The sequence below is a fragment of the Perognathus longimembris genome, chromosome 9 (assembly GCF_023159225.1).
Source record: "Perognathus longimembris pacificus isolate PPM17 chromosome 9, ASM2315922v1, whole genome shotgun sequence".
Taxonomy (NCBI): Eukaryota; Metazoa; Chordata; class Mammalia; order Rodentia; family Heteromyidae; genus Perognathus; species Perognathus longimembris.
The window spans coordinates 54,816,665-54,843,004 of NC_063169.1; the positions used below are offsets into that span (position 1 = coordinate 54,816,665).

General features: G+C 42.6%; 1 protein-coding gene across 1 annotated transcript in view; it reads left to right on the forward strand.

Annotated features, from left to right (window-relative positions):
* Window positions 1-26,340, forward strand: part of Arfgef3 (ARFGEF family member 3) — a 122,300-nt gene that overhangs the window by 39,554 nt on the left and 56,406 nt on the right. Inside the window, 6 exon segments of the mRNA XM_048354174.1 lie at window positions 2,866-2,934; window positions 10,332-10,454; window positions 13,166-13,208; window positions 16,524-16,602; window positions 21,999-22,103; window positions 22,945-23,278. Of these exon segments, the coding sequence (XP_048210131.1) occupies window positions 2,866-2,934; window positions 10,332-10,454; window positions 13,166-13,208; window positions 16,524-16,602; window positions 21,999-22,103; window positions 22,945-23,278 (753 nt within the window).

Consider the following 26,340-nt stretch of genomic DNA (forward strand, 5'->3'; position numbering starts at 1 on the left):
CTGGGCTGGACATGCTGTCCTTTCGTGTATCTCGTGAGTCCCAGGGCAGGGAGCTATGGAGACCACAGCCTGTGAGGAAAATTTCATGTGCTTTCTCCACAACAAACTGCATGAGGAGCTTAAGGAGCTGGCTTTTATCATGTCCTTCCTTTCATGCATGTCTGTTTTTGCCATGTAATTGGGAGAGGTTTTTGAATAACATAGCTAGACACCAAGTATAGAAAAGCCTTTCTTCAAGGCTCTTGTGCGTGAAGCACAAGCAGAGGGTTCTGGGAAAGGCACAGCCTCCTGTGCCCTGTGTCTAGAGGCCTCCCTCTGGGTTTGCTAGGCTTCCCTGCTGCACGGGAGTGGAGAGGGGAAAAGGCAAGCTTTCTGTGCTCCCTTGAAACCCTTGATCATGGAATACTACCAAGCCAGTGCTCATGGGGATCTGTCTGCTTTCTAGCCACTGTTGTCAGAATGCAACTCTTCTCACAGAAAACTCTGGCAACTTCTTTCTGAACCTACTTTTGTATACCTCATACAAAGACACAGAAAGATAGGAGGCCAAAAGCTAATGGCAGTCCTCGAAGTAAAGCATTAACCAGTTCAGACAAATATTTGCCATCCTTATCTTGTAACTGTAAAATGCTGCGAGTTGTCAATCTTAATTTCCAGCACTCTAAACACCAAGAACCCAATGGACCAAGTGGCCTGCTCCCCCAACAGGCCACCACGATCACCCTCCCCTGCCAGCCATTCCCCCAAACCTTCCCACCCGCTTGCTATGGAGCATGTCATGAAAAAAAGAAGGAAAGAAAGAAGAAAAGATGGCTGCACTGTGTAGTACAAAAGTAAGCATGAAACACAAGAGCCCAAGGGCCTAGCAGGGGCTCGAAAGTTAGAGAACATAAAAATGTTAAAAAGAAAATAGTAATTTATGAGAATGGCACATGCCCTGAAGTAAATAAATCAAGGAAACATGACCGAGACCACTTTGTAGAGGGCATCAGGGAAGGCTTCTTGGAGGAGTTGAAGGCTGAAAGGCAAGACCTGGAAGAAGCCCATCAAATTGGACTCAAAGGAACAGCACAGGTGCAGCAGGGGCAGGGGTATCGGGCAGGGTACAGCCCTGTGTTCCAGACATCTAGAAAGAAGACGAAGCCTCCTTGTAAGTCCACATTGGGTCTTGGTGCCCTCTCTGTCCTCCATTTTCAACCTTGTTTAGCAAACCTCAGCTCCCAAAGACTGTCATGAAACTAAAGAATTCCATTTCCTGTGGGACCCAAGAGAAGTTGCTCCCACATTCCCTTCATCTTGGCTACCAGGGTCCTCAGCTGATTTTTATCTGGAGGTAATTGCTAGATGTGATGAACCTGTCAATCAAAACACTGAGACCTTGAACCAAAATCCATGTTAACTAACCTGGTCCATCCAGTTGTCAAAAGTGTCTTCTTTCCTTCTGCTATATACAGATTTGTTTTCTCTGAAGCAGCTAAAACAACAGATTAAGCCTGGCCTAGAAAGATTTCTTTCTGTCTCAGACAGTTGCATGCATTTTTTTGTTTGTTTTGTTTTGTTTTATGCTACTCCTGGGGTTCAGGGCCTCATACTCTCCCTCAGATTTTGGTGGTTGGGTTTTTTTGTTTGTTTGTTTGTTTTGCTTAAGGCTGCTACTCTAACATTTGAGCCACACCTCTACAACCAGCTTTTTGGTGGTTAGCTAGAGACAAGAGTCTCATGGAATTTTCTATTCAGGCTGACTTTGAGCCCTCAGATCTCAGCCCCTTGAGTAGTAGGATTACAGGGATGAGCTACCAGTACCCAGGCAATTTGATGAGTTGATGTGCTGGTTAAGTGCATATCTCATACTACATAAACTCGCTTCAGTGTTGTTTTGTAAGTGGAAGTAATTGAGACAGCCCCGCGGCTAGCTGTCACAGGTAAGCCAAGCTATAGAGAGGGCATGAATACAGGGCTAAGGGTCAAGTTGCAGGGTCCAGCACTGTCTGTCTGCTTTTCCAGTAAGAGAAGTCAGAAGCCAAATGGAGAAGAAGGAGTCTGATCTCTTGACTAGGAAATGAGAAACAATCCTTAAATAACCCGGGCTTTTATTGATGTACTTCCCCCAATGACTCTGTAAAGAGAAAGCAGAATTTTTAATGGCCCTTAAAGATTTTTTGTCATTGGCTTAGTGTCTATAGATCATGGAGAAGAAGGAAAGCCTGAGGCTACAAAATAAGAAAACCCCATACAGCATCCTGGAGAAAATTATTGAAGAGGAATGTCACAATAATGAATTTGTAATCCCAGGTGGATTTGGGAAAGGGATGGAACCGAAATGACAATGACATTGGGATCTAGGAAGAAGTGGAGACTTTGCACAGGGCCATAACCCATGGAGTCAGATGACTTGAGTTCAAATTTTAATTCAAGTGTTCATGACCCATGTCACTTGGAGCAATCTATTTAACCATCCTGAGTTTCCATCGCTTCATCAGTAAAACAGGAATCAGAACACTCACTCAACATCTCGGGGTACGTAATTCCTGGAACTCATCTCGCGTTGGGCCTGGTCATTTTTTCCTACTTGCTCCTGTCACTGTTTGGTTTCTGTTGTTATTAGACAGATCTGAACTGGCTGCAGAACACAATCTTACAGTGGTCCTTCCCACCCAGAGAGATGTGCAATATTTCTATTGAACATCTGGTCTCTCTTTCATTAAGTAATCAGTGGTCACTAAAGTGAGTGGTAGATGAGATAGAAAGAAACACTGATAAAACAAAAGAATCATATGTCAAGAGCTACCCAACTGAACTGTAAAACAAACACGTCTTTCTGTATTAACCTCTCATTCTTCTCCCCTTACCTCTTCCGGGGTACAGGTTTTACTGTGCATCACCTACACCCCAACATTTGACCTGAATGGGAGTGCTGTGCTGAAGATCGCTGAGGTGAGTGCCACCTGTTTACAGCTGCTCTTCCACTCACTGGAATAGACTTGGGGCGGGGGGGGGGGGGCACCTGAGCCCCAGCTCTGCTCTGCGTGGGAGTTTCTGTTACGGCAAGCTTTGTGAGAAGCTTGTGGTCTGCTATCGCTGTCCTTCCTGCCATGTGTCTTCAGTCCTGCATGCCTTGGTTTGCATCTTGTGAGGCTTTCCCTGGGGAAATAACAGCACCAGGCCCCCCACTCCCCTCTACCCAGGCCTATTGTTTCCTCAGTTCATTTGCTCTAAGATGCATTGCAAAGCCTCTGATTGATATAAATGCTTTTTAAAAAATCAAGTGTGTGATTTACAGGGCTGTTTATAGATTGCAGTCCCCTCGCTGTCTCCTAAGCCCTAATGAATGCATCCTGTAGATAACTATCACTGTCAGTCTGAGCTGTAGCCTGGAGTAACTTGCGCCTTCCAGCATGTCGCAAATGTATCCAACAGGAAAGGCGCCTCCTCAGGTATCTAGAATGTGCCTTTAGCTTTTGGACATTGTCATTTCAAAGCAGAACTATATTACACTTAGAAAACTCTCCTTCTAGTTCTTGAATATGTTCAGGACTTGAATGTTGTGGCAAGAGTAGACATCGATGACAAATAGGCAATGGTTTTCTGAATCACCAGATCATGGAAAAAAAGAAATCCTAATGATCATACATAGGCTTTTTATTGCCTTTTATGCTCTTCTGTAAAACTTCAGAGCAATTTTTTTCTTTGTAGTTCTGAGGATTGAACCCAGGGCCCTGTGCATACTAGGGAAGCATTCTTCTACTGAGCTGTACCCCCAGCCCGAGGAAATCACATTTAAGCATGTGGAAAATGTATAAGTGACCATCAAAACCGAAGCAGTAGCCAATCAGCTAAGCCTTACTACACCATGTCATTTTCCAAATATGTATCTACAGACATAAAGAGACGCTCTATACATATATACATTTTATGCTATTTAATAATGAGATAAAATGGTTATCAAAAATTATTTCCAACTGAATTTTAAGACATACTGTGAGTACTCCTTCTGATTTGTCTGCTGTCACCAAGATAGTGTCATTTCTACCAGTAGCAAGAAACAAAATTAGCTTTTGAGAGGTTTGTTAGTCCTTTGCCGTCTACAGGAAGATAATGCTATATTGTCATTGCCCGGCCACTGCCCTACATGTGAAGCCCTAAAAGCGGGGTTGGGGGGCAGTAGGAAATTATAGAACCATTGGTAGGGGAGTACTACCAGAGAGCCCCATGATAATAGCCCTGGAGAGAAAGAGGATGGACAGGAAAAAGAAGGAGAGAAGGAAAGGAAAGAAAGCGCAGTCTTTCTCGTCCTCACAAGTGAAGGTGTTCACAGAGAGAGGCTGTAGTCACACCGAGACCCAACAGGCCTGCCTACATGCCATGCACATCAAAACACAGTGGTCTCTACCAAGACTGGGGAAGGAAAAGCACAATCAAAAAAATAAAAAATTAAGGCCAAGACTGATATCTAGATAAAGAGAGTTAGGCTTGGTGATAAATAGAGCGGGCTCTGGAGCCACCCCTGTGCTGTGAATCCGGGCTCTTCCACCATCCCAGAGGGTTTTCTGGGCTCCTATCTGGGCCTTATGCTGGATGCTATAAAGAAAATGACACATAGGCCTCTCTCACCCTGCGATGCTGCCATTAGGCAAGAAAACTATACTCCTCACTAAAAAGCGGCTACTGGAGGTCCATCCACGTAGTAAACATTGATTATTTGCCATTGTCTTTTCTGACATAGAGAATTTTATGAAAATGCCCTACAATAAACCCTCTAAGAAACCCTTCTTGAAATGTTGAGGAGAAATCTAGCTATTCTCTTCTTCCTCATTCTGGAACACAATGGCGAATCCGCAAGGATGTGTTTACCTTGAAACCAGTTGATCAAGAAATGCAATGTGTACTTAAAGAATGAAAAATGAGAGGAGTTCCCCAAGGTCCTGCTGAAATGATAAAAGGATCATTAAGCTCTCAAAATGTAAACATGAAAGCAACCTCCATTTTGTGTCTAACTTGATCTCGCTTAATTAAACTCCAGTTATGAAAGTTTTCCAGAATGGCACCTTCTGTGTAACAGGAGGAATTAGAAATATCTCCAATAGCCAAGTACAGTAGTGTTAGTTCATCATGCATAATCATTAACTCCACATGCTAACACAGCTAGGCCCAGGTTTTTGTTTAGCAAAAATGAACAGCTAGGTCATGTTTCCGAAAGATAGTTGCCTTAATATAGGAATAAATGGAAGATGTAGAAATCGCCAAGGCCTTGGAACAAAAGAAAAGGTCAAGTCCTAGCCCAAAGCTCTCTGGAGCTAATTGGAGGGTGTTTAATGACATTGTTGTATTGGGACAGATTCACAACATGTCTTGTGCTTTCTAAGCCTCCTCGATGAGATTTCTCAGAAAGCTGAGGCTACAAATGTGTATTTTGGTGATTTGATCTTACTGACTCCTCTAGTCTTTGCTTCTTTAGCATGCTTTCGGGTTCAGGCAAAATCACTTTCCAACTCCACAATTAACATTCCTGGAGACTTCCCTTTTTACTCCTTCTATCCACCCATTTGTCCCTTGCAAAGCAGTAATGAACAAGCATGAGTATAGCTTTTTGCTATTGACTCTCTAAGGAATGACAGTGAGAGGTAGTATTTTATATCTTCTCCATCCATCACCACAATCTAGCTACGTAAACCCTGGAAGCAAAATGAGGTGATTTGCTTGCCCAAGTTTCCTTAGCCATTCGAACCTGGACTCTTCATATTGCATACATGTCTGTTACCCACTATGCTGCGCTGCTTCTTGGCAGTGTATTAGAAGATGTTAACGCAGGCATGGTGGCTCATGCCTACAATCTCATACTACTCAGAAGGCTGAGATCAGGAGGATCATGGTTCAAGTACAACACAGGCAAAAAGTAAGACCTTTGTCTCAACAAGCCAGAGATGGTGCTTCACACCTGTCACTCAGCTACACAGGAGGCACAGGAAGCGGGTCACACAGTCCAGGATGGTTCCAAGCAAAAACACCCATGAGATTCTAACATGAAAAAGAACTAAAGCAACCAAGCACTGAGGGCATAGCTCAAGTGGTGGTGTGCCTGTGTAGACAGTATGAGACCCTGGGTTCAAACCCTAGTGTCAACTTCTCTCCTTCCCCCAGATCAAATTAGTATGATTCATCGTAGAGTTTAGATTTACAATTTTTTTTCTAGCTCTCAGGTGATCAACAAACAGTCTGCCCACGTGGAAGACATTTGTTTGACTTTCGTGTAACCTAATCTCTGATCTTTCCTATATTTTTTACCACCATGAATTTCTTTTCATCTCCATAAACTTTTTTTCAATTTGAAAATATACTAGCTCATCTCTTTATGGGATTTGTAAGTCCATATAGTGCACATTTTTAACACAGCAATGCCACTAACCCTATTCAGATAGGAAAGAGAAGGTGCATATATAGATCCTATGTATTTTTCAAACCTAAGCAAATTTCTCGAGGCAACTCCTTTCAAATCGGTGCTCACTTTGGCCAATATATATTGACTGTCAACTCTGTTCCACAATGCTACATCATAGTCAACAGTGCGGTGGTCCCACCATGGTTTTAACCTTGTGCTGTTATTTATCAGTCTACTTACCCTACGGTCTAAACCTTTTATTGTTTATGTATGCTCGTAAGCTTGTGTTTTCTTCTTTTTCCCTCTTGCTTTTTGGGTTTTTGCTTGTTTTGTTTTACTTCATTAACCAGTTCTGTGTTTGCTCTCAGTTATGTTTAGCATGTCATAGATCTGGATGTCCACAAATGCATGAAATGGTCAAAATATCCATTATGATCCTGCTCACTGCCCTGTGTCTCCGTGCGCCCCCCGGCCAGCAGGGGCCTGTGGCTTTGCACAAGGTATTTCACCTGGCCCTCGTGTCTCTGCCGAGTCGCAGGCCTGAGGCTTTGCAAGTATTAGGTCTAGTAAGGAAAGCAGAAGCCATGGGGAAGTAGGGGGAGACTGGTTTTCAGAAACTCAGCCTGTCTTTGAACTTAGCCTTCTCTTAGCTTTTCTTATGTAGTGCACCCATCTTAGTATTGTCCTGTGGTGGAAGAAGATTAACATTCATGGGGCTAAAACCTCTCCAGGCTTGAGCACAGTGTTCAAAACCCGATCAAAACCCGAACCAAGTACCAATGGCTCACATCTGTAATCCTAGCTATGCAAGAGGCTGAAACTAAAAGGACTGAGATTCAAACCCAGCCTCTGGGCTCTTACAGAAAAGTTGGTGAGATTCTGTCTTCAGTTCATCAGAACAATGTCACACTGAAGGGTGGTTCAATTGGTAGAATGCCAGCCATGTACAAGAACCCTAAGTGAGGGTACAAGGCCCTGAGTTCAATCCCACTACTGACACATACATACATACATACATACATACATACATACATACATACACAAATATAGAAACTAGTTGTATAGCCCTTACTATTTTACCCATTTATCATTACTGCAACAGAATTAAGAAACTATGTATTAGGGACTCCCAGGATATCCGGTAAAGCATTTCTTGCAGAGTACTTGAAGACAGCCATAGATGGTGATGTTTCTATTTAATACAAATCCCATTGTCATAGTCAGTATATGTATTTCAACTTTGGCAGGCTGGGCTTGTTAGATGAATACTGTTCCTAAGCTGAGTCAATATGCTCACCCTTTCCCTTCATGAGATGTCCCCTGGGGTCAGTCATGCCCAATGTAAGCTTATAGTCCTAACAACTAAAAGTAATGGGGGTCAGAAAATACATTTGGAATTGGCAAGGTTCTCATCTGTGTTTAACTGTGATATATATGTATATATATACACACATACACATATATATGTGTGTATATACGTATATATACACATATATTTATAAATTATAAATTTATAATTTATTATAAATTTATTATAAATTTATTATAAATAAATTTATTATAAATTATAAATTTATAAATTATAAATATATGTGTATATATACGTATATACACACATATTTAAATATATATATATTATCATGGGTCTAAAGGGACTGAGGGAATATCTGGTGTATGTGGCTCAGTGTTTGGGGGATTTTATGTGAAGTGTGTGGTTAAACTCTTAAAATAACTATTCTTTTGTGTTCAAGAGCCTTCAAGTCTTCAAAGTCCTCCTTAAATATACATTTAGGAGTGTGGAGATCATAAAGATCAACAATCAGAATGATTTCTTGGGGGGTGGGGGTGGGAAATGTAAGCTATAAAGAAAATTGCTAGATTGAGATGTATAAATAGCACTAGATGCCTAATTAGACTATGGAGAGTTTGGCTTCATCAAAGTGATATGCTAATTCATTTAGAACTGTCTTCAATTATTTCATTACATGCCAAAGCAGCAGCTTTGGGGATTAAAACACCTTTTCAAAGCATGTATAAATTACGATCTCTACGAAGCCAGAAATATCCATAAATCATTTGAGAAAGTGAACCTAAAATTCACATGTCTTAAATAGTTTTATGAAAAAAAATAAGTTTGTAACTCACTCTATTTTTAACTATAAAATGAATTAATCTGAGCTAACTTCCAAATGCAGAGTTAACTTTCAAATATGCCATTGAAATATTAATCACTCTATAGGAAGTGAATTAAACTTAAAAAAATATTGACTCTTTGAGGTTTGGGTTATGGGTCAGTGGTAGAACATTTGACTGACTTGCACAAAGTCCTGTGTCTCACCCCCAGCAACACACACACACACACACACACACACACACACACACACACACACACACACAGAGAGAAAAAGAAATAAAAAGTACTTAAGGGAAAACAGTTTCTTTTGCCTGGTTAATTTTATAAACCTATTACAGTGAGGCTGGCCAAGAAATTCACACATTTCAAATAGGATTTCAACAAGGATTAACATTTAGTCTTTCTCATCTCAGTTATCAATCATCAAACTAAACTTCCCCCTTGGGTGAAAACCTCTATTTTCCTCATGAATAATATTGAAGCTATTCCCAGAAAAACAATTGTGGTACATTAACCACGCCCTGTGTGTGTGTGAGGTGTGGGATTGTGTGTGTGTGCAACTGCTTTCTGAAATCAAAAGGATAGAATATACTAGGGAAAGAAAAAAAGGGGTAAACGTAAAGTCTGCCTTAATTGTTGTGCTCATCTCTGTACCTTAAGAGAATTAGGCAATTAAATCTGAACATCATAACATTTGTAATCATCGCTATCGAATAAGATTTGGTTTCATCATTAGCAAATAAGGGGTTGTTAAAAATCAGGATTGCTCTGTTCAAAGCCACCAGGCAGTCTCCTTAGGTTTCATAGACATCTGGACATCGCAAGACCCAAAGAGGATGCAATGGGCCTTGTGTTCCCGCAGAGGATGCAGGGCAGAAGGCAGAGGCGGGCAGTGGTAGGCTCACACTGCAGTCCTCGCAGCAGGCTGTCAGGTGCCATCTTTGGCTCTGGAGCTCCAAGTCCAGTAAAGGCCAATATTTCTGAGCGAACTCTAGGACCAGAGTTTGCAGGGTTCCCTTGTGGACCGGATTAGCTACAAAAGCTACCTGTTGTATGCCATCAGGGATTTCAATTTGACTCATATTTACTCCATTCAGGTGCAGTTTCATGATCATAAACTGTTCTAATAGAGTGTTGTTGTTTTAACTGGGGACTGAACCATGGCCTCCTACTTGCCTAGCAGGCACTTAAGTCATCCCCTCTCTTTTACCTTTTAGTTTATTTTTCAGAAAGGTCTCATGCTTTTGCCCAAGCTGGCCCCAGATCTTGCTCTTCATATTTCTGACACTCAAGTCACTAGGATTACAGTTGTAAACTACCATTCCTGATCCTTATTCCCATAAACTGTTCGTTGTTGGTCAAATGTCTAAGAAGAACACAGCTACCAACTTATCCCAAGGTCAAATTCACTTCAAGGCAAAGCGAAAGGATTTTTATAAGCCTTTACTTATGTTTTATGGCCCATGAGTTGATAAGCCCTCTTGTGTTTTGCCATGAAGGAAACTTTTCCCAGCCATGTGAGTCTGTTCTTAGATATAAACATTTGGTTCGCATCACACTCGCTATTTAGCATCTCCTTATGAAGCTCAGAAGAATAAGATTACTAAGAGTTGCCATCCTTGGGGAAATGACTTTACCTCTATGCTCAAAAGAGATTTCTAGAGATTTTAAATATATTTCGTTGTTTTCGTGAATAACTAGTCTGAAGTCAGGCTGACTTTCGGATGAAGAAGGCTTTGGTAGCCCGTGGTTAACACTGAAGAACACTGGGGATGCACTGATGTCTCTAGAACATTGTGTTTGATCTTACTTCCTCACCAGGTGTGCATCGAGACCTACACGTGCAGCTGCCACCAGCGAAGCATCAACACCGCTGTGCGCGCCACCCTCAGTCAGATGTTGGGTGACCTGACTTTACAGCTGCGACAGAGGCAGGAGAACACGGTGAGCCCCACTGGTGGTACCCCCAATGTTCCATGGTTTTCTAGTGTCCCTGTGCATCTCTGTCTGCTGTGTGCCACACCCAAAGCACCCTGACTACTTCTGTCTGATATACAAAAGGGCTTGCTTGTGCTGGAAAAGTATTAACCTGCACGGATGAAGCTGCTTAGAATCATTTTTTAAAAATACTTCTTTCATTCAACATGTTCACTGAAAATAACCTGATGGTGAATTTGAAAATAGGAAATCTCAGTTGGAGTTGGAAAGATCTCAAGATTCCTTGTTTAACTTCATTTATTTTCTGATCTTCAGAAAATCATGGAGTTGAGAGGAACCTTATAGATTGTCACCTTGGATCATTTTATTCCTCATTTTACAAATGAGAAGATGAAATTGAAATCTGAGGTAAATGAGCTTGTCAGGGAAAAAGGCAGAACTCCCCAGACTGGGTCCTGTTCACATTCTGAGTTCATACATACTCTTCAGCCAGGGTTGAAAAACAACACTAATCTGGAAAAAGAAATATTGATCCCTCACCCCTTGGTGTTTGGCTAATCTTTCTATTAAAATTGTTGATGAATTGTTTTTATTACTTTAGCTTACTTTTTGTTAAAATTGATTTAATCTCTTACTAGGCTTTTTAGTATGAGTGTAAGAATAGGTGTTCTTTTTCAATCTATAAATAGAAATCACATTAGGAGGGAAAAGTGTGTTTATATAGAAAGAATTTTTAGATGCTGAGAATTCTCATATGCTGTCATGTTCTATTCCTGGATAAAGAATAGTGATCAAATACTGTAATAGTAACCATTTCTTAATGCTTTCCAATGAAACATTTAAGGGAAATGTTACAGGTTTAAAATGCTTTCAACTGTATTAGTTCATTTAATCTGAATTCTCAGACTTGGAGGAGAGGGCGATTACATACTATGTAATGATATTTTGGTCAATGGCAGGCTGCATGGACAGCAGGTTCTACCATACATAGTGTCTTGGCAGTGTTACAGACTGTACCACTTCTGTCATAGTACAACCTATGGTGTTTGCACAGCAACAAAAATTGCTTAACAGTGATATTTTTCAGAGCCTATCCCCATCATTAAGTGACAGGTGACTGAATTAGATTTCAATGAAATGCTTCAGCCATTTAGTTCTGACTATCCTTTCATACGGATGATCTGAACTGTATTATAGTGTGTATTGTCTTAGTTTTTTGTTGTTGTTGTTGTTGTTGTTTTGTGGTGCTTGTACTTAGGGCCTGGGTGCTGTCCCTGAGCTCTTTTGCTCAAGACTAGCACTCTACCACTTTGAACCACAGCTCTACTTCTGGGGTTTTGAGTGGTTAATTGGAGATAAGAGTGTCATGGGGACTTTTCTTCCCAGGCTGGCTTCACACTATGACCCTTAGATCTCAGCCTTCTGAGTCACTAGGATTGCAGGTGTGGCACACTTAGCATCACCTGGGACAGTGTGTTGACAGGTCATGCATAATCTGTTCAAGGAAAGACATCACCGGCCATCTGAGAATTAAGACCCAAATACAGTGGAAAGAAAAAAAAAAAAAAGTAATGGAGAATTTATTTTTAGAAAAAAAAAACCAAACCTTAACACAACATGCTTCTTCAATCTGATGAACTGGTGTCTATCTCCTCCAGTCTCAGGAAGGATTATACTTTTGATTCTATATCCTCAGGTACCAGTTATTGTCAGCTTTATTAGTGAATTATTTAGGTGACCCAAAAATTGCTAAGTTGTTCACTTCAGAAGGCAAAGTTGCCACATATCAATATTTGGGGCTTAGGGGTAGATTCTTCTACCCTTAAATATGTAATTCCAATATGCTTCCTTGGAAAATATTATTGTAACCTTGTATTTAGCCGTATGCTGAGCTGTAGACAGAGATTTAACATTTCCCAAAAATCACTGAGGAAGCAGCTGGGCTTGCAGATTATGGAAAAAAAGCAGACATATGCACCTCTAACAAGTTTATAGAACCAGCATGACATGATGATTTACATGTGTGGTAATGAATTGGCATAAAAAGGCCTCTGGGTCCAAAGAAGTAGGGAGACCGAGGTGCCTCCCACCTTCCTTCCCGGCACAGTAGTTACTTGCCTACAGTATGTACTACATCTTGCTGTGTGCAAGCATCTTTCCTTCTCTGTTATTCCAAGGTGTTATTTCTGCTCCAATAGTTCTGGGTCTATCTAGCAACAGCCAACAGTGGCTGATCTGATGGTCATCATGAACTGGAAGAGCTGTGGCCCTCTTTGGATGTGTATTCTGAAGTCCCCAACTTAATCTTTCCACTGATTAAAGCCTGTATCCGTGAGGGCCAAACACCGCGGAGTCTGTCTTAGGATAAAATATTGTCTGTGCAAGGTCGAACTCACCTCTGTAGGTAGGCTTGCCCCAAGTCTAAGCCCCGCTACCTGGGACCACAAAGTGTACCACGGAGCTTCAGCTTCCAAGAATTGAGTGGGCTCCTCACCAGGTTTTTGGGGGAGCTGATGAGCTCAGTTCTATGCATCACAGTCTCTCATTGAAAGGCAAAAAGCTATTAGGCGAAAAGCTATTAAGATTGGAGCCTATGCTCAGCTAAGGAGCTGAGCCAGGAATATGAAGAATGCCACTTTTTTCTGCCAGGTTTCCATTGTCTAAGGCTCAGGATTTTCTGGCCTAAGTCTCCTAATTGTCTGTGTCTCCCTCACTAGATAATTGAAAACCCAGACATCCCACAGGACTTCAGGAGTCAAGGTAGGGGGGTTGATTTTTTTTTTTTTTTTACTCATTTTAAAAGCAGGTATAAAATGCCTAGTCTATGCACACTGTTGGGAAAGTAGAGATGCCAGGAGTTCCGGGGTCAACTTGCCATTCACCTTGGAGACTCCGTGGCTTTGCCTTGCCCATATTATTTACTCAGCTGCTGTCTTCCTTCTGTCCCTCTCCTCTCCTATGCCAGCTCCACTTATTCTCCCTGTTCCAATGAGTGAGATGTTAACTCTTTAGTTTCTCTCATTCAGATGCTCTTTTGTTCTTTTGTTTTGTTCTGTTTGTTTTATGCTATGCTGGGGTTTGAACTCAGGACTTCAAGCTCTTGCTTAGCTTTGTCACTCAAGGTTGGTGCTCTACCACTCGGAAACACACCTCCATTTCAGAGTCTCTCAGACTTATCTGCCCTTGCTGGCTTTGAACCGAGATCCTCAGACATCCGCCCTCTGAGTAGCTAGGATAACAGGTGTGAGATACCAGCTTCTGGCTTGATTTTGTTGTTGTTTGTATTGCTTTGTTTCTAGTTACTTTGTTCTCTATGAAGCCCAACTGAATTGCTAATACAAGAGTTGAGTAGAAGTTCTAAAACTTGATTGATGTGTGGTACTATGCACTAGAACTTCGTGGAATGCCAGTTTCTTGGCATGACAGATGAGTTGCCCTGCAGGGTGTCTAGACGGCAGTCCAGTTTTACTCACAGATGAAATCAAGTTAAGAAAGTCTGGGCTGGGAATATGGCCTAGTGGCAAGAGCGCTTGCCTCGTATACTTGAAGCCCTGGGTTCGATTCCTCAGCACCACATATATGGGAAACGGCCAGAAGGGGCGCTGTGGCTCAAGTGGCAGAGTGCTAGCCTTGAGCAGAAAGAAGCCAGGGACAGTGCTCAGGCCCTGAGTCCAAGGCCCAGGACTGGCAAAAAAAAAAAAAAAAAAAAGAAAGTCTCTTTCTATTCCACAGGAAAAGGGGGGGAAAGTGATGTATAACTGAAAACAACTTCATTTTGGCAAATAGCATTGATGGCATTATTTTATAAAAGAAATATGAAAAATTCAAATCAGCTAATTAAAATATTGAAATGTAGGCTTTATTTCAGACTTTATCCCATCATTTTAAAATTATATATATATATATATACTTTTAAAGGTTGGGTTTTTTTTTTTGCCAGTTGATAATAGAAGGGGCTCGTGAAGCAGCAACAGGGAGAGATGACTAGTGAGAGAAGAACTCCGCCAAAATCAGGAGGAAAGGAGGAAGGGGAAAATGAGAAAGAGAAAAGCTACAAGTCATTTAGTGTAGACATTGGTGTAGCACCTTTCTTGGGGCCCTGCCACATGCTTGGGCTGTGTCAAGAAGTGTTAGCTGGGATTGGGAATATGGCCTAGTGGCAAGAGTGCTTGCCTAGTATACATGAAGCCCTGGGTTCAATTCCCCAGTACCACATATATAGAAAACAGCCAGAAGTGGCACTGTGGCTCAAGTGGCAGAGTGCTAGCCTTGAGCAAAAAGAAGCCAGGGACAGTGCTCAGGCCCTGAGTCCAAGGCCCAGGACTGGCAAAAAAAAAAAAAGTGGTAGCTGTATTTGGTGCCGTCAGTGATTTTCTCCTTTTCTGCCTATTTGAGTCTTATAAAAGGTACAATTTAATGTAGTTTGATTTTAAACAGATAACAGACTCAAAGTCCTTTTGATCAGGATACATCTCTCAAAAATATATGAGTAAGACAGACACATTACAGGCATGTACCTAAAATTGCAGCTTGAGATAGTTGGGAAACTAAGACAGACTTACAAGTTCAGGGCCAACCTAAGTAACAGAGTGAGAGCTATCTCAAATCTGTCTCTTTCTTTCTTCCTTCCTTTCTTTTTTTATATCTGTCCATCTATCTATCTATCTAGGTTTTACGTTATCTCATGCACATACATACATATATATAGATAGATGTATATATATTTAACAAAAATAAAGGATAGAGCGGCTCATTTGAGGTTTACGTAAAATTAAAATTGAGGACTGCTCATGGATTTTCTTTCTTTGCAAGCTCTGCTTTATCATTGTAACTGACAATTTCTCAAAGCTCTTCTTTCATTTAAGATCATAAATTCTGTCAGCTCTTGCTCTCTTCCAATTCTACTTTTATTTTTGTCCCAGATATTCTTGCCAGTTTTCATCATCTCTTTTGATTCCTGGTCATGCATTTATTTATACATCCATCAGATACTTTGCCACCTTTGAATAGAACTTTACAGATTTTTTTTCTTATAAAGCAAATACTTCCATTTCTGAATTTACTTGGCTCAGCAATTCCATAAAGTTGTCATTGCTTTCTTATTTGCCATAAGGAAAAATGAGTCTTACCAAAGCTCATGCAATTAAGGAATTGTGGACTTGTGTGTGAACAGATTCCCCATGCCAGACTTTCTCCCATGGTGTGATTATGAGACCTTTTTATTCTAGCTTTTGGAAATTAGAACACTTTTGGAGGGAAAATTTTTTTCTGACATTGGCTGTTGCTCCATTATCAACAGAGAGCATGTGCCCAGTATAGGATGGACAGACAGTTAAGTAGGTTTAAGTAGGTGCCACCATTGTCTGGTTTCTTAGTTCCAAAGGTTCATCTTCTTTTCAAGCTGTCATTTCATTTCATTTTGTTTGTTTGTTTGTGATAGTCCTAGAGCTTGAACTCTTGGCCTAGATACCTGTCTGTGAGCTTCTTTTTATTTGATCAAGACTAGCACTCTACCAACTCCAGCTTTTTGGTGGTTAATTGGAGATAAGAGACTCAAGGATCTTCCTTCATTGGCTGACTTCAGACTTGAAAGGTCTCAGTCTTGCTAGAATTACAGGTGTGAACTATCAGAACCCCACCATGCTTCCATATTTGTTTGTTTTTGTGCTCCTGAGACATAACTCCAGGCAGCCTAGAAGATGCAGAAATTCAGGAGGTCAGAAATTAGAAGGTCAGAATCAAAAATCCATGGCTAACCTTCCAACCTTTGCTGAGAATGTCACCATCCATTGTACTACATTTCAAACCCACGAGATCTCTTTCCATTGTGAATGAATTATATTTATAATGAGAACAGTCGGCTATTTTCCCCATGAACTCTCTTCACTTTGACTTTAGGAAGGAATGATTCTATCTAATTTATTTCTGTGATTGTTCTGGCGGCCCAAGAGAGGCTCCACATCTGAAAAGTCATCTACTCGTCCTAGAAAACACAAACTGCAGAGGGTGGGAGGGACGCTGGGGAAGCGCCAGGCCCTCCCCAGCAGCTAATGCCTGTCACCTCCTGTTTTGAAGGGTTAACAGTGGAGGCCCTCTGTGACGACGTGGTCTCTGTCCTCGCCGTCATGTGTGAGAAGCTGCAAGCCTCCATCAAGTAAGTGCCTGTCCCCTGTCGCTGTTAGGCCACGGCAATGAAATAGCTTCTGTCTCTAGCGTCACTTAAATTACAGACTGTAGGGACAGTAGTTCCCTCCCACTGGTATTCACCTGTTCTTCCTGAGGAATATATTCACAGACCTCAGGCAATCCAAAATGACCAAATCTATTACTGAAGTGTATCATTTTCTAGGGCGAAAATAGGAAAACGGTGACTTTCTCAGAAAAGCCAATCCTTGGAGTATGGAGCAGTGAGCAGGGAAGCGTGTGAGGCTGAGGGACATGATACTGCTGGTGACGACTGGGACCTGGCCCTGCTGCATGGCTGTAAATGGCCTCTCTCACGCAACTGTGCTGCACCTTCCCCTGACAGTGATAGGGCTGGCTTATGTGGATCTCCTGATTTTTCTAACATTCCCTGTGCCTGAGAGCTCACACTGCCAGCTTGATAAAAAGGCATGGTACTATGACTTACGTCCTCTCTTTTATGCATTACAGGATAATTACAACAATAATTAAAACCTAGCCATCAGGACAAGTCAAAACAAACTATAAGTCATAGGCATAAATTGTATCCTTGTTCACTGGTCAGAAAAGAATCTCCAAGTAGGTCTGGAAAGAGGCTGGCGTTAGGTTCATGGTTCTTTAAAGCTGGATGGCTCCAACATCAGCTACAGAGACCTAGCTCACACAAGATGGCCAAAGGCCTTGCCTGCTGTGTGGGTACTGTAGGCATTCAGTTTTGATATCTCCAAGGAGGTAGTTGTAAGTGGAGCATTTTCATTGCATAGTGCCTCACATAGAAGATACTTGATATATCATGGTCCTAAACTGGTTTATTTGCTTCCAAAATTGTGAATGCTAATTATAGCTTATAATGCAGTGAAGGACTTTGAGTTTCTAATGACAACACTTTGGCTACAGTTTGTTGGGCAAAGGCATGCGTTGCAAATGTGTACACATGTATTAAAAACCAAGTAAAGATGCTATCGGCCACTGAAAGTAGTTCTTTACCCTGTGGCTTGAAGACAGGCTTGAAGACAGGGGAATAATTATTGTGACATATTCATGTTTTTTTAGAGGTTCTCATTGAATTTCAGTGTTACAGTGCTTAATGGTTTGGGTAGACGATTTTTACAATTTTGCTTGTATTTCTTTTATGCAAAGCCCCAGTGATAATTCTGCCTCTAGACTTCATTTGCTTATTTCATTTTAGTCCTTCCTATCATGATTACATTACCCTAAGGTGGAGGGTACATTGCTAAAGAAGTTGGGGTACAGCATGATCAATGCAGCTGTGACCCAAAACCTTTAAAGTCTACGTGGTCAGTTTGGGTCTGCCCTGCTTTGCCCTCTGGCATTCAGCTCAATCTCCCGAGCTCACATCCATGTGCTTTCTTCTGATCTCATCACCTTTGCCATTATTTCTCTTAGCTGACCTTGATATCTCCTCTGCCTGGTAAATAGGTTCTGCTTCTGCAACGCCATGGTGTGCAGTCCTTTTCAACAACCATTTTCCAAACCAAAGCCCGCCTTCCTCCTGGAGCCTCAGCTCCATAAGAAAGTGTGTTCATAATCTGTGCAGTTTCTTGAGAGAATTCAGAAAATAGATTCAGGTACACAACCCAGCTCACCCAAAGGCCTTGGAAATATGATATTAATAAAGTTCTATATTAGGCGAGTTGAGTAACATGATCCTGCTTAAGCAATTCTAGAAGAATAATTGGATTTGGAGGGCTATGTATTTGTTCGCTGCTTGTCTGTCATCTGCCATTCTCTCTCCCAACTTCATCTCCTCCTAGCATAGAGCATCAGGCTGGTTGGGAGTCAACCATGCCAGTCTTAGTGGGTTTATCACTTATTTTAACTCCATGCCTTACACAGAAGATATCTGTCTCTCTCTTTCTTCTTCCTCTTCCTCCTCCTCCTCCTCCTCCTCCTCCTCCCCCCCTTCCTTCTGCTCTGCCTCCTCCTCTTCTGCCTCCTCCTCCTCCACTTCCCCCTCCTCCTCTTCTTCCTCCCCCTCCCCCTCCCCCTTCTTCTCACTCTCCTTCTCCTCTACTTGGACTTGAACTTAGGGCCTTCCACACTCCCTTGGCTTTTTGCTCAAGCCTGACTTCATACCGCTTGAGCCACAGTTCCACTTCCAGCCTTTTGTTTGTTAACTGGAAATAAGAGTCTCCTGGACTTTGACACCTCGGCTGGCTTCAAACCATGATCCTTAGATCTCAGCCTTCTGAGTCACTAGGACTACAGGCATCAGTCACCAGCGCTCATCTCATTCTCTCTTTTTGCTAATTGGGTCCAGATCTGTCCCTAAAACAAAGGACAAAAACACCCACAAGGTTTAAAACAGGAAGTCTAGGAACGGCAGAGTCTCGAATGTGCTGCTGATTGCCCTCCTGGTACCCTTGCTTCGTCCTGGTGGCTGCTCGGTCCTGGTGGCTCACCCATTCTCTCTCTCTCCCAAGAGCTGTGCTCCAGATGTGTCCCATGAGCAAGAGTGATGGGCAGAGAATACCCAGCAGATACTCATCCTACCAAGCATGGCATGCTCTAGTGGAAGGCTGACTCCCAGGCCTCCTAACTGAATGGGTTTTTCTTTTGTGTATTTTGGAAGCGCTAGCTGGATTCTAGGCTCCATCTTACCCTGTGAATCTCCCCTCCCCAAACTTGTCTTTCTATAGACATACGTGAGCAAAAGACACATATACTGTGCATGGGTGTTCATATCTGTAGTGAGGGGCATGAGTAGAGGGTGCTTGCATTTTTAATAGCTCCATTTAGTGTCCACGCACATTTAGATGACTGCAGCCCACAGAAAAGCTGCCACATTCAGTCTCCAAGGAGACACCCCCCCACCACGGCCAGTTTCCTTGGCAGTGTGTTCCCTGGCAGGGAGGCTGATGTCCGAGGGCTGTGGTAATTCACCGTGACTATCGATACGCACAGGAACCTTGATTGTTCATGGCTTTTCTTCTAGGCTTATTCTGGTGCTTTCAGAAATTAAGAACATTTATTTTCTATAATCCTTTTGGTTTTGTGATGCCAGACTGACAGTTTGAGAGAGAAAGCAAAAATTATATTAGGGCATCTAATAACTATTCTTCGTAATGGTGAGTCCAGATATTGGTCAGAAAGATTAATCTGAGACATAGCTCCTTTCAGAGCTGACTTTTATTTTGTTTTGTGTTGGTCCTGGGGCTTGAACTCAGGGCCTGGGCTTCTTTTGCTCAAGGCTAGCACTCTACCACTTGAGCCAGAGTTCCACTTCCACGGATATTGTTTTGTTTTGGTTTGATTTTGGTTAGTTTATTGGAGACAAGAGTCTTATGGACTTTCCTGCCTGGGCTGGCTTCAAATTGTGATCCTCACATCTCAGCTTCCTGAGTCACTAGGATTATAGGCGTGAGCCACTGGCACTTGGCTTAGAGCTGATTCTTTTTTTAAATTCAGCATGCAGTTGGCATTGTGGCCCTCCAATTTTACTCTCCAATCTGTTCATGCAAAAGTACTGAGACTGAGCATTCTGAAACACAAATCTGGGCATCCTGTGCACAAGTGTGTTCGGTACAGAATCAGGTTGAGATAGCAGAGTCTATGGGACACCTCCCCTCTGGGCTCTGCCACCTTCCCAGTGCCCCTCCTGCTGACGCCCTCTTCCTCGCCTGTGCTTGGGATGCAAGCCTCGCCTACCCAGCTTCTTTGTCCTTTTCTGTGCCTCACACCCTCTCCCCAGATCCTCCACGTGACAGACTCCTACTTGAACTTCCCAGCTTTACTGTGATCTATTTTCAGGGGAAGTTCTGGGCCTTTCTAAGTTAGTACACCTCATACACGGTCCCATGCAAACTTGTACTAAACTGTTTTTATAGTTCACAGCACTTCATGCCAGCACTTGATTTGCTTGCTCATTTGTCTGTTTTGTTCCACAAGAATGGAACAACTTCTTGTTCAAAGGTGTAGACAAACCTATGGGAGGGAGGGCCTAGAAATACAGAATCCTCATCTGGCCCCCAAGAGGCTAATTGCCTTCCTCCTGGCAAACAGTAGCAATTTTTGTGACAACCTAGCCCTATGCATCTTTCTTCCATTCTCAGAGGATGAGGCAGGGAATATCCAAATAGAAACTACAATTCTTCAGAAAACAATGCCTTTAGCCGGTGCCTTTAGTGGGGCGCCAGTAGTTCACACCTGTCTTCCTAACTATTCAGAAAACTAAGATCTGAGGATCAAGATTAAAAGCCAACCCTGGCAGAAAAGTCCATGAAACTCATATCTCCAATTAAGCACCAAAAAAGCTGGAGGTGGAGCTGTGGCTCAAAAGGTAGAGCTTTAAGCAAAAAAGCTCAGGGACAGCATCCAGACTCTGAGTTCAAGTCCTAGAACTGGCACCAAAACCAACCAACCAACCAAAAACAAAAAAACCCAAACCCCACTATTTTAATCATTATGCAGTTTCTCCCACACACAAAGGAGGTTTTGTTGTTGTTGTTTTAGAATACAAGTTACTAGAGGTTAGAGGCATGGCTGCGTTTGTAGACTGCTTGCCAAGCTTCAAGTACCAAGTTCAAGCTCCAGTCTCCTACCTACTGACTAGAGGAGGAGGGGGAGGGGGAAGGGGAGGAGGAGGGGAAGGGGAGGAGGAGGGGGAGGGGAGGAGGAGGAGAAGGAGGAAAGAATACAAGTTACTAAACTTTTTCTATGAAGGGCCATATGCTCTCTCTGCCTTCTGTTTTTATTTAGTTTTAAAACAGGAAAACTTTTTTTAGTTCATAGGCTAAGAGCAGGATTTTGCTGCTAGTGTGTAGCTTGCCAACCATTTTAGAGACTCAAGTCAATTTGGGATATTGAACCCATAATTCAAATGAGGTGACTCTCCCCATCCGTAGCTGTTTCTCACCCTGCTTTTCTGGCCGTTGTCCAGTCATTCTCAAGGTGGCAGGTGCTTAGATGGCAGGTGTTGGCTTTGAGATGGTCAACTTGCTTTCTTTCTTACCTCCCTGAGTTTCTAGTTTCCTGTAGGGAGCCAAGCCTTTCCTCCCATCCCCTCTCCTGAGAGTTATTTAAATGGATGCAAACACTGGCTTTCTTTTGGGCATTTATTCTAAATCAAGAGAAGAAATGCAATATATATATATATATATATATATATATATATTTTTACTTCCAGATCTCTCATCTTTCTGAATAGTCTATTCCATAAAAAAAGTTGCTGGGTGAAAAATGAAATTTGAAAGACAGAATCCTAGATTAATTTAATTCATTATATAATGTAAATGAATATACAAATACATATCTAATATACATTATTACATAAATGAGTATAAATTAATATGTGCGTGTGTGTGTGTCCTTGAACATTAAATGTGTGTTGGATTTATTCTTCCACAGTGACAGCCAGCAGCTACAACTTCTGTACCTGGAGTGCATTCTGTCCGTGCTCAGCAGCTCCTCCTCCTCCATGCACCTGCACAGGGGCTTCACAGACCTCATCTGGTGAGCCCCTATTCCTGAACTCCACGCCCACCTGGGGGACGGTCTCCTGTAGCTGTGTCTCCAGCCCCCTTTCATAGCACCTGTGACCTGCCAATGGTTTCATCCGTGCATGAATGTCTTAGAGGAAAATAGGCTAATTGCTTTGTTTACATGCATAAAATCAAAATCTATATGGAAATGGATGATGATCATAACAAATATGCTTTACTGGATCTACAGAGACCAGAACCAGGAGACTTTCTGGGTCCTCAGTTCTAATAGCATAGAAACACTTAAGAAATACACTCAATCACCAGAGCAAAGGACCTGTGTGTTCTCTTAGCTCCACCCTGAATCATACTCCATCTTGGCCAGACAGTCATTTCTTCACAATCCGAGATTCCAGAACATGATGGATTGTACAGGTAGCCAACTAGTTACTCAGATCTCTGGGCTCACTGACAGGGAAAAAGCTCAATGATAGATGTCAGCATGGGAATTTAGATTAACATGATAAATGGGAAATAATTCTGCCATATGTGGTAAAATGAGACTTGTGTTCCTTGAAATTCTGTTATTTGTAGTACATGACTAGCATTTTGAGCCTGTTCCTTTGCAAAAGATGCTTCTCTTGCTATATAATCAAGTTTAGCTTGAGAAATGGGACAAACTATCCAGTTGCTATGCCCCACATTGATGGAAAGACTTGGTAAAACTGAGGCAGAACAGAACCAAAAGGATCAGTTAGGAGCCCGGCTCTTCCTGACACCCTTGTGGCATTCCGGTATATGCCCATGGGTGGTAGTTATATTTTACTCCCTGGCTTCTGGGGAAACCTGCTTTTCCTCCTGTCTCTTCACAGGAAAAGCCTGTGCCCTGCTCTCATTGTGATCCTGGGGAACCCCATTCATGACAAAACCATCACCTCTGCGCATAGCAGCAATACCAGCGCAAGCATGGAGTCAGACTCTGCCTCTCCAGGCGTGTCTGACCATGGCCGGGGCTCTGGCTGCTCGTGCACCGCTCCAGCCCTCAGCGGGCCCGTGGCTCGCACCATCTATTACCTGGCAGCTGAGCTGGTGCGGCTGGTGGGGTCGATGGACTCCATGAAGCCCGTGCTCCAGTCCCTCTATCACCGTGTGCTGCTGTATCCCCCACCCCAGCACCGCGTGGAAGCCATCAAAATCATGAAAGAGGTAGGGCGGCCTGCAGAAGGCAGTGTCTTGCATGCAATGAGCACTCAAAATGGTTGTCCTCATCCTCGCTAGAGCTTCATGACTACCACCCAGAGCCCAGTAACAAAGAGCTCGAGCTGGGGCGTGTGCCTCAGTGTTGAGAACGACTGATAACAATGCTGTTGGATAATTATCTTTACATTTGTGAAAACACCATGCCATGTTCACCCGACTGGACCCAGGCTGAGATTTTATTCTGCTAGCTTAAGTGCCGTTTGTGTAAACGTGTGTTTATTTTCCTTTGCCAAAATCAGATCTCAAATGACTTTATGCTCAGATTGTACATTATCTTTAAAAAGAGCTTCACCAATCTCTCCTTGCTAACGATCCCTTTTCCCCATTCCCTCTTACAACTCATTTCTCCCAAATCTCATGAGTGTGGAGTGAACATGGAGGTCTAGTAGCAGCAGCTTTCCCAGTACTTCCCATGATTCTGAGGAAGAACAAGGGTTAATCCTGTAAGCATTTCATAAAGGCTTCTTTGCTTTATCCTAAAGAACTAACGAGAAAAATGATCATTTGTATATGTGTGTATGATGGTCCTAGGACTTCAAGGCCTTGGCACTGTCCCTTAGCTTTTCACTCAAGGCTGGCGCTTTCCTACTTGAGCCAGAACTTCACTTCAGGCTTTCTGCTGGTTAATTGGAGCATCTCATGGGTATACCTGCCTAGACATAGAACTGGAATCCTCAGATCTCAGCCTCCTGTGTAGATGGGATTGTAGGCAGGAGGCACTAGTGCTCAGCCAGCATTTTTGGATTTAGGGAACCTGTTCATAAAGGGTCAGGTAGTATTCCTTGGAGTACCTAACATCCCTCCCAGATCCCCTTGTAATAAAATCCACTATGACCATAAATCTCTGTACGAGTTACTTTTTTAAAACGGAAATTAGAATGTGCATGGCATAACAAGTCACTGAGATTATTAAGGACCAGGACTTCCCTCTCGAGTTTAGGTGGTGGTCCCCAGGGAACCCATGAGGAAATGTGTATTATGCTGACCTGCCATGCATGGTGTTTAAATGACCCTTCAACCAGTTCTGGTTGCATTAACTCTCTCAGCCTTGACCCTCCCCTGTCTCCTGTGCTTGGCAGGGTCACCACAGGCCACAGGGCAACTTCTGAATGTAGTAGGTCTCTGAACCTCAGCAATGGCACAATGTATGTGCATCTTATTGTATCTCTTTTGAGATAATCGTGTGCCCTTTGTCATCAGGCTGCAGCAGCCAAGCCCAAACAGCAGAATGCTCCATGGGAATGGTTCTTCTTGGCAGAATTAATGAGATTTGACTGCAATAAATAATGGAGAGCTCTGACCCAACATTTCTAGAAATGCATGAATGACCCAAGGCTAGCTTCTAGTTAAGGACAATCTATTTCCACGCAATAACAACCTCTTTATTTTTTTTTCCTTTTCTACCGTATGGTGGGCACTTCAGATATATACTTTTAATGTTCCGGATTACTTTCTGAGTTTCTGCGTGAACTTTACTGTTACCAATAGAGTATGACTTCTTCTCCCCTTCATTGCCTCAGTCAATGGTGATCAAAAGTCTATCCTAGGTAGGTTGGTGAGGACAGCGTTGCTTGGAGAGAGACTACTTGGCCATTGCCCAGGTAGTGGGGCCTTCACCAAGGCCCTCTCTCTGCCTGTGTCCCCAGCTGCTGCCCAGCTTGGCACTTGGAGGAGTTGGGTAGAGGGAAGGCTTTCTTTTGAGTGTGCAGAGCCCTAAGAAGGGAAGAGATGGAGGAATGACCACATATGCTCAGCAAATTCTCCTAAATTTAGGTGAAGGGTTCCCACACCACTGAGAGAAGTGAGAGAAGGAGGAAGAGAACCTAGAATTTTACTCCCCTGGATGTTCCATGGAGAAATGTGAAGACTGAGAAAAGAGATTTTTTTTTTCTCTATCTCATCAAAAAAAAATCCAAGACTTTAAAGGTCAAATGATTTGTCCAAGATGCCAAAAGGGGGGTGGTGGGGAAGAGGTGCAAAGCCAGGGAAAATGGATTTTCTGTGTTACTAAATAAATAAAGCTTTAAAGGTCAAATGATTGGCTCAAGATGTCAATGAAAAGGAAAGGTGCAAAGCCAGGTTTCTCTTGTTTCTCGGTTTGACACCGACATGACAGTGCAGGTGCTGGAAGCACGTTTCCTCCCAAGAACTGGTTCAGCTATCCATTCTCACACCTGAGTGTAAGCGTTGGGGTTCAAACCCCCTCTCTGCCACCCACCAGCTAGATGACAGGACTTAAGTCAATTAACACTGAGTGTGCAATTCCCACATTTGTCTGTCCTCAAAGTACTTCAACATTCACAAGTTTGGCAATGTGATAAAGAAACTATTTATTGCAAAGCAAAGTCAAGTACCTCAAAATGTTCTTGATTTTACTGGTTAATTATAGATCTCAAATTGATATGGATGTTTTTTATTTCATTAAGAGCATTTAAAATTTAAAAAATAGAATAAAAGTTTGCCTAACTACTTGGTTAACATAAAGTGCCAAATGAAAGTGTGAGGTTTTAGTGCTATTAAAAAAGAAAATACAGAGAGACTGAAAACAGCCAGCTCAGTACTGGCTCATTTCCTTCTTCTGTCTGCTTTTCCCTTTTTGTCTTACAGGACTTAGGTTCACAAGTCACCATGGCTAGCAATTTTGCCACTGCCTGGGTTTCTTTCATGGTTCCTTAGAGCCTTTCCCATCATCGGAGTTACTCTACCATTTCCAGAGCCTTCTACCATCATTCTCATTTTCCCTCCTCTCCCAGGGCGCAACTTTACCTCATCTGACTGGCCTGACTTGCCCAGCCTACCTTGTGCCTCTACGGGTCGTCTCCCCCACACCTCATCTTCTCATGGCCACTTCACTCCACGGAGTTGAGTAGTTGATCACAACAGGCTGGAGCTTCCTGGCTTTCCATTCCCTTGGGATGATGGGTTGAGCCCAGATGGGGAAGCTGTGGATATGGGGGAGATATTGCTTACCCAAAGTCCTACACTTTGTGAACAGTAAGGTTCAGAAG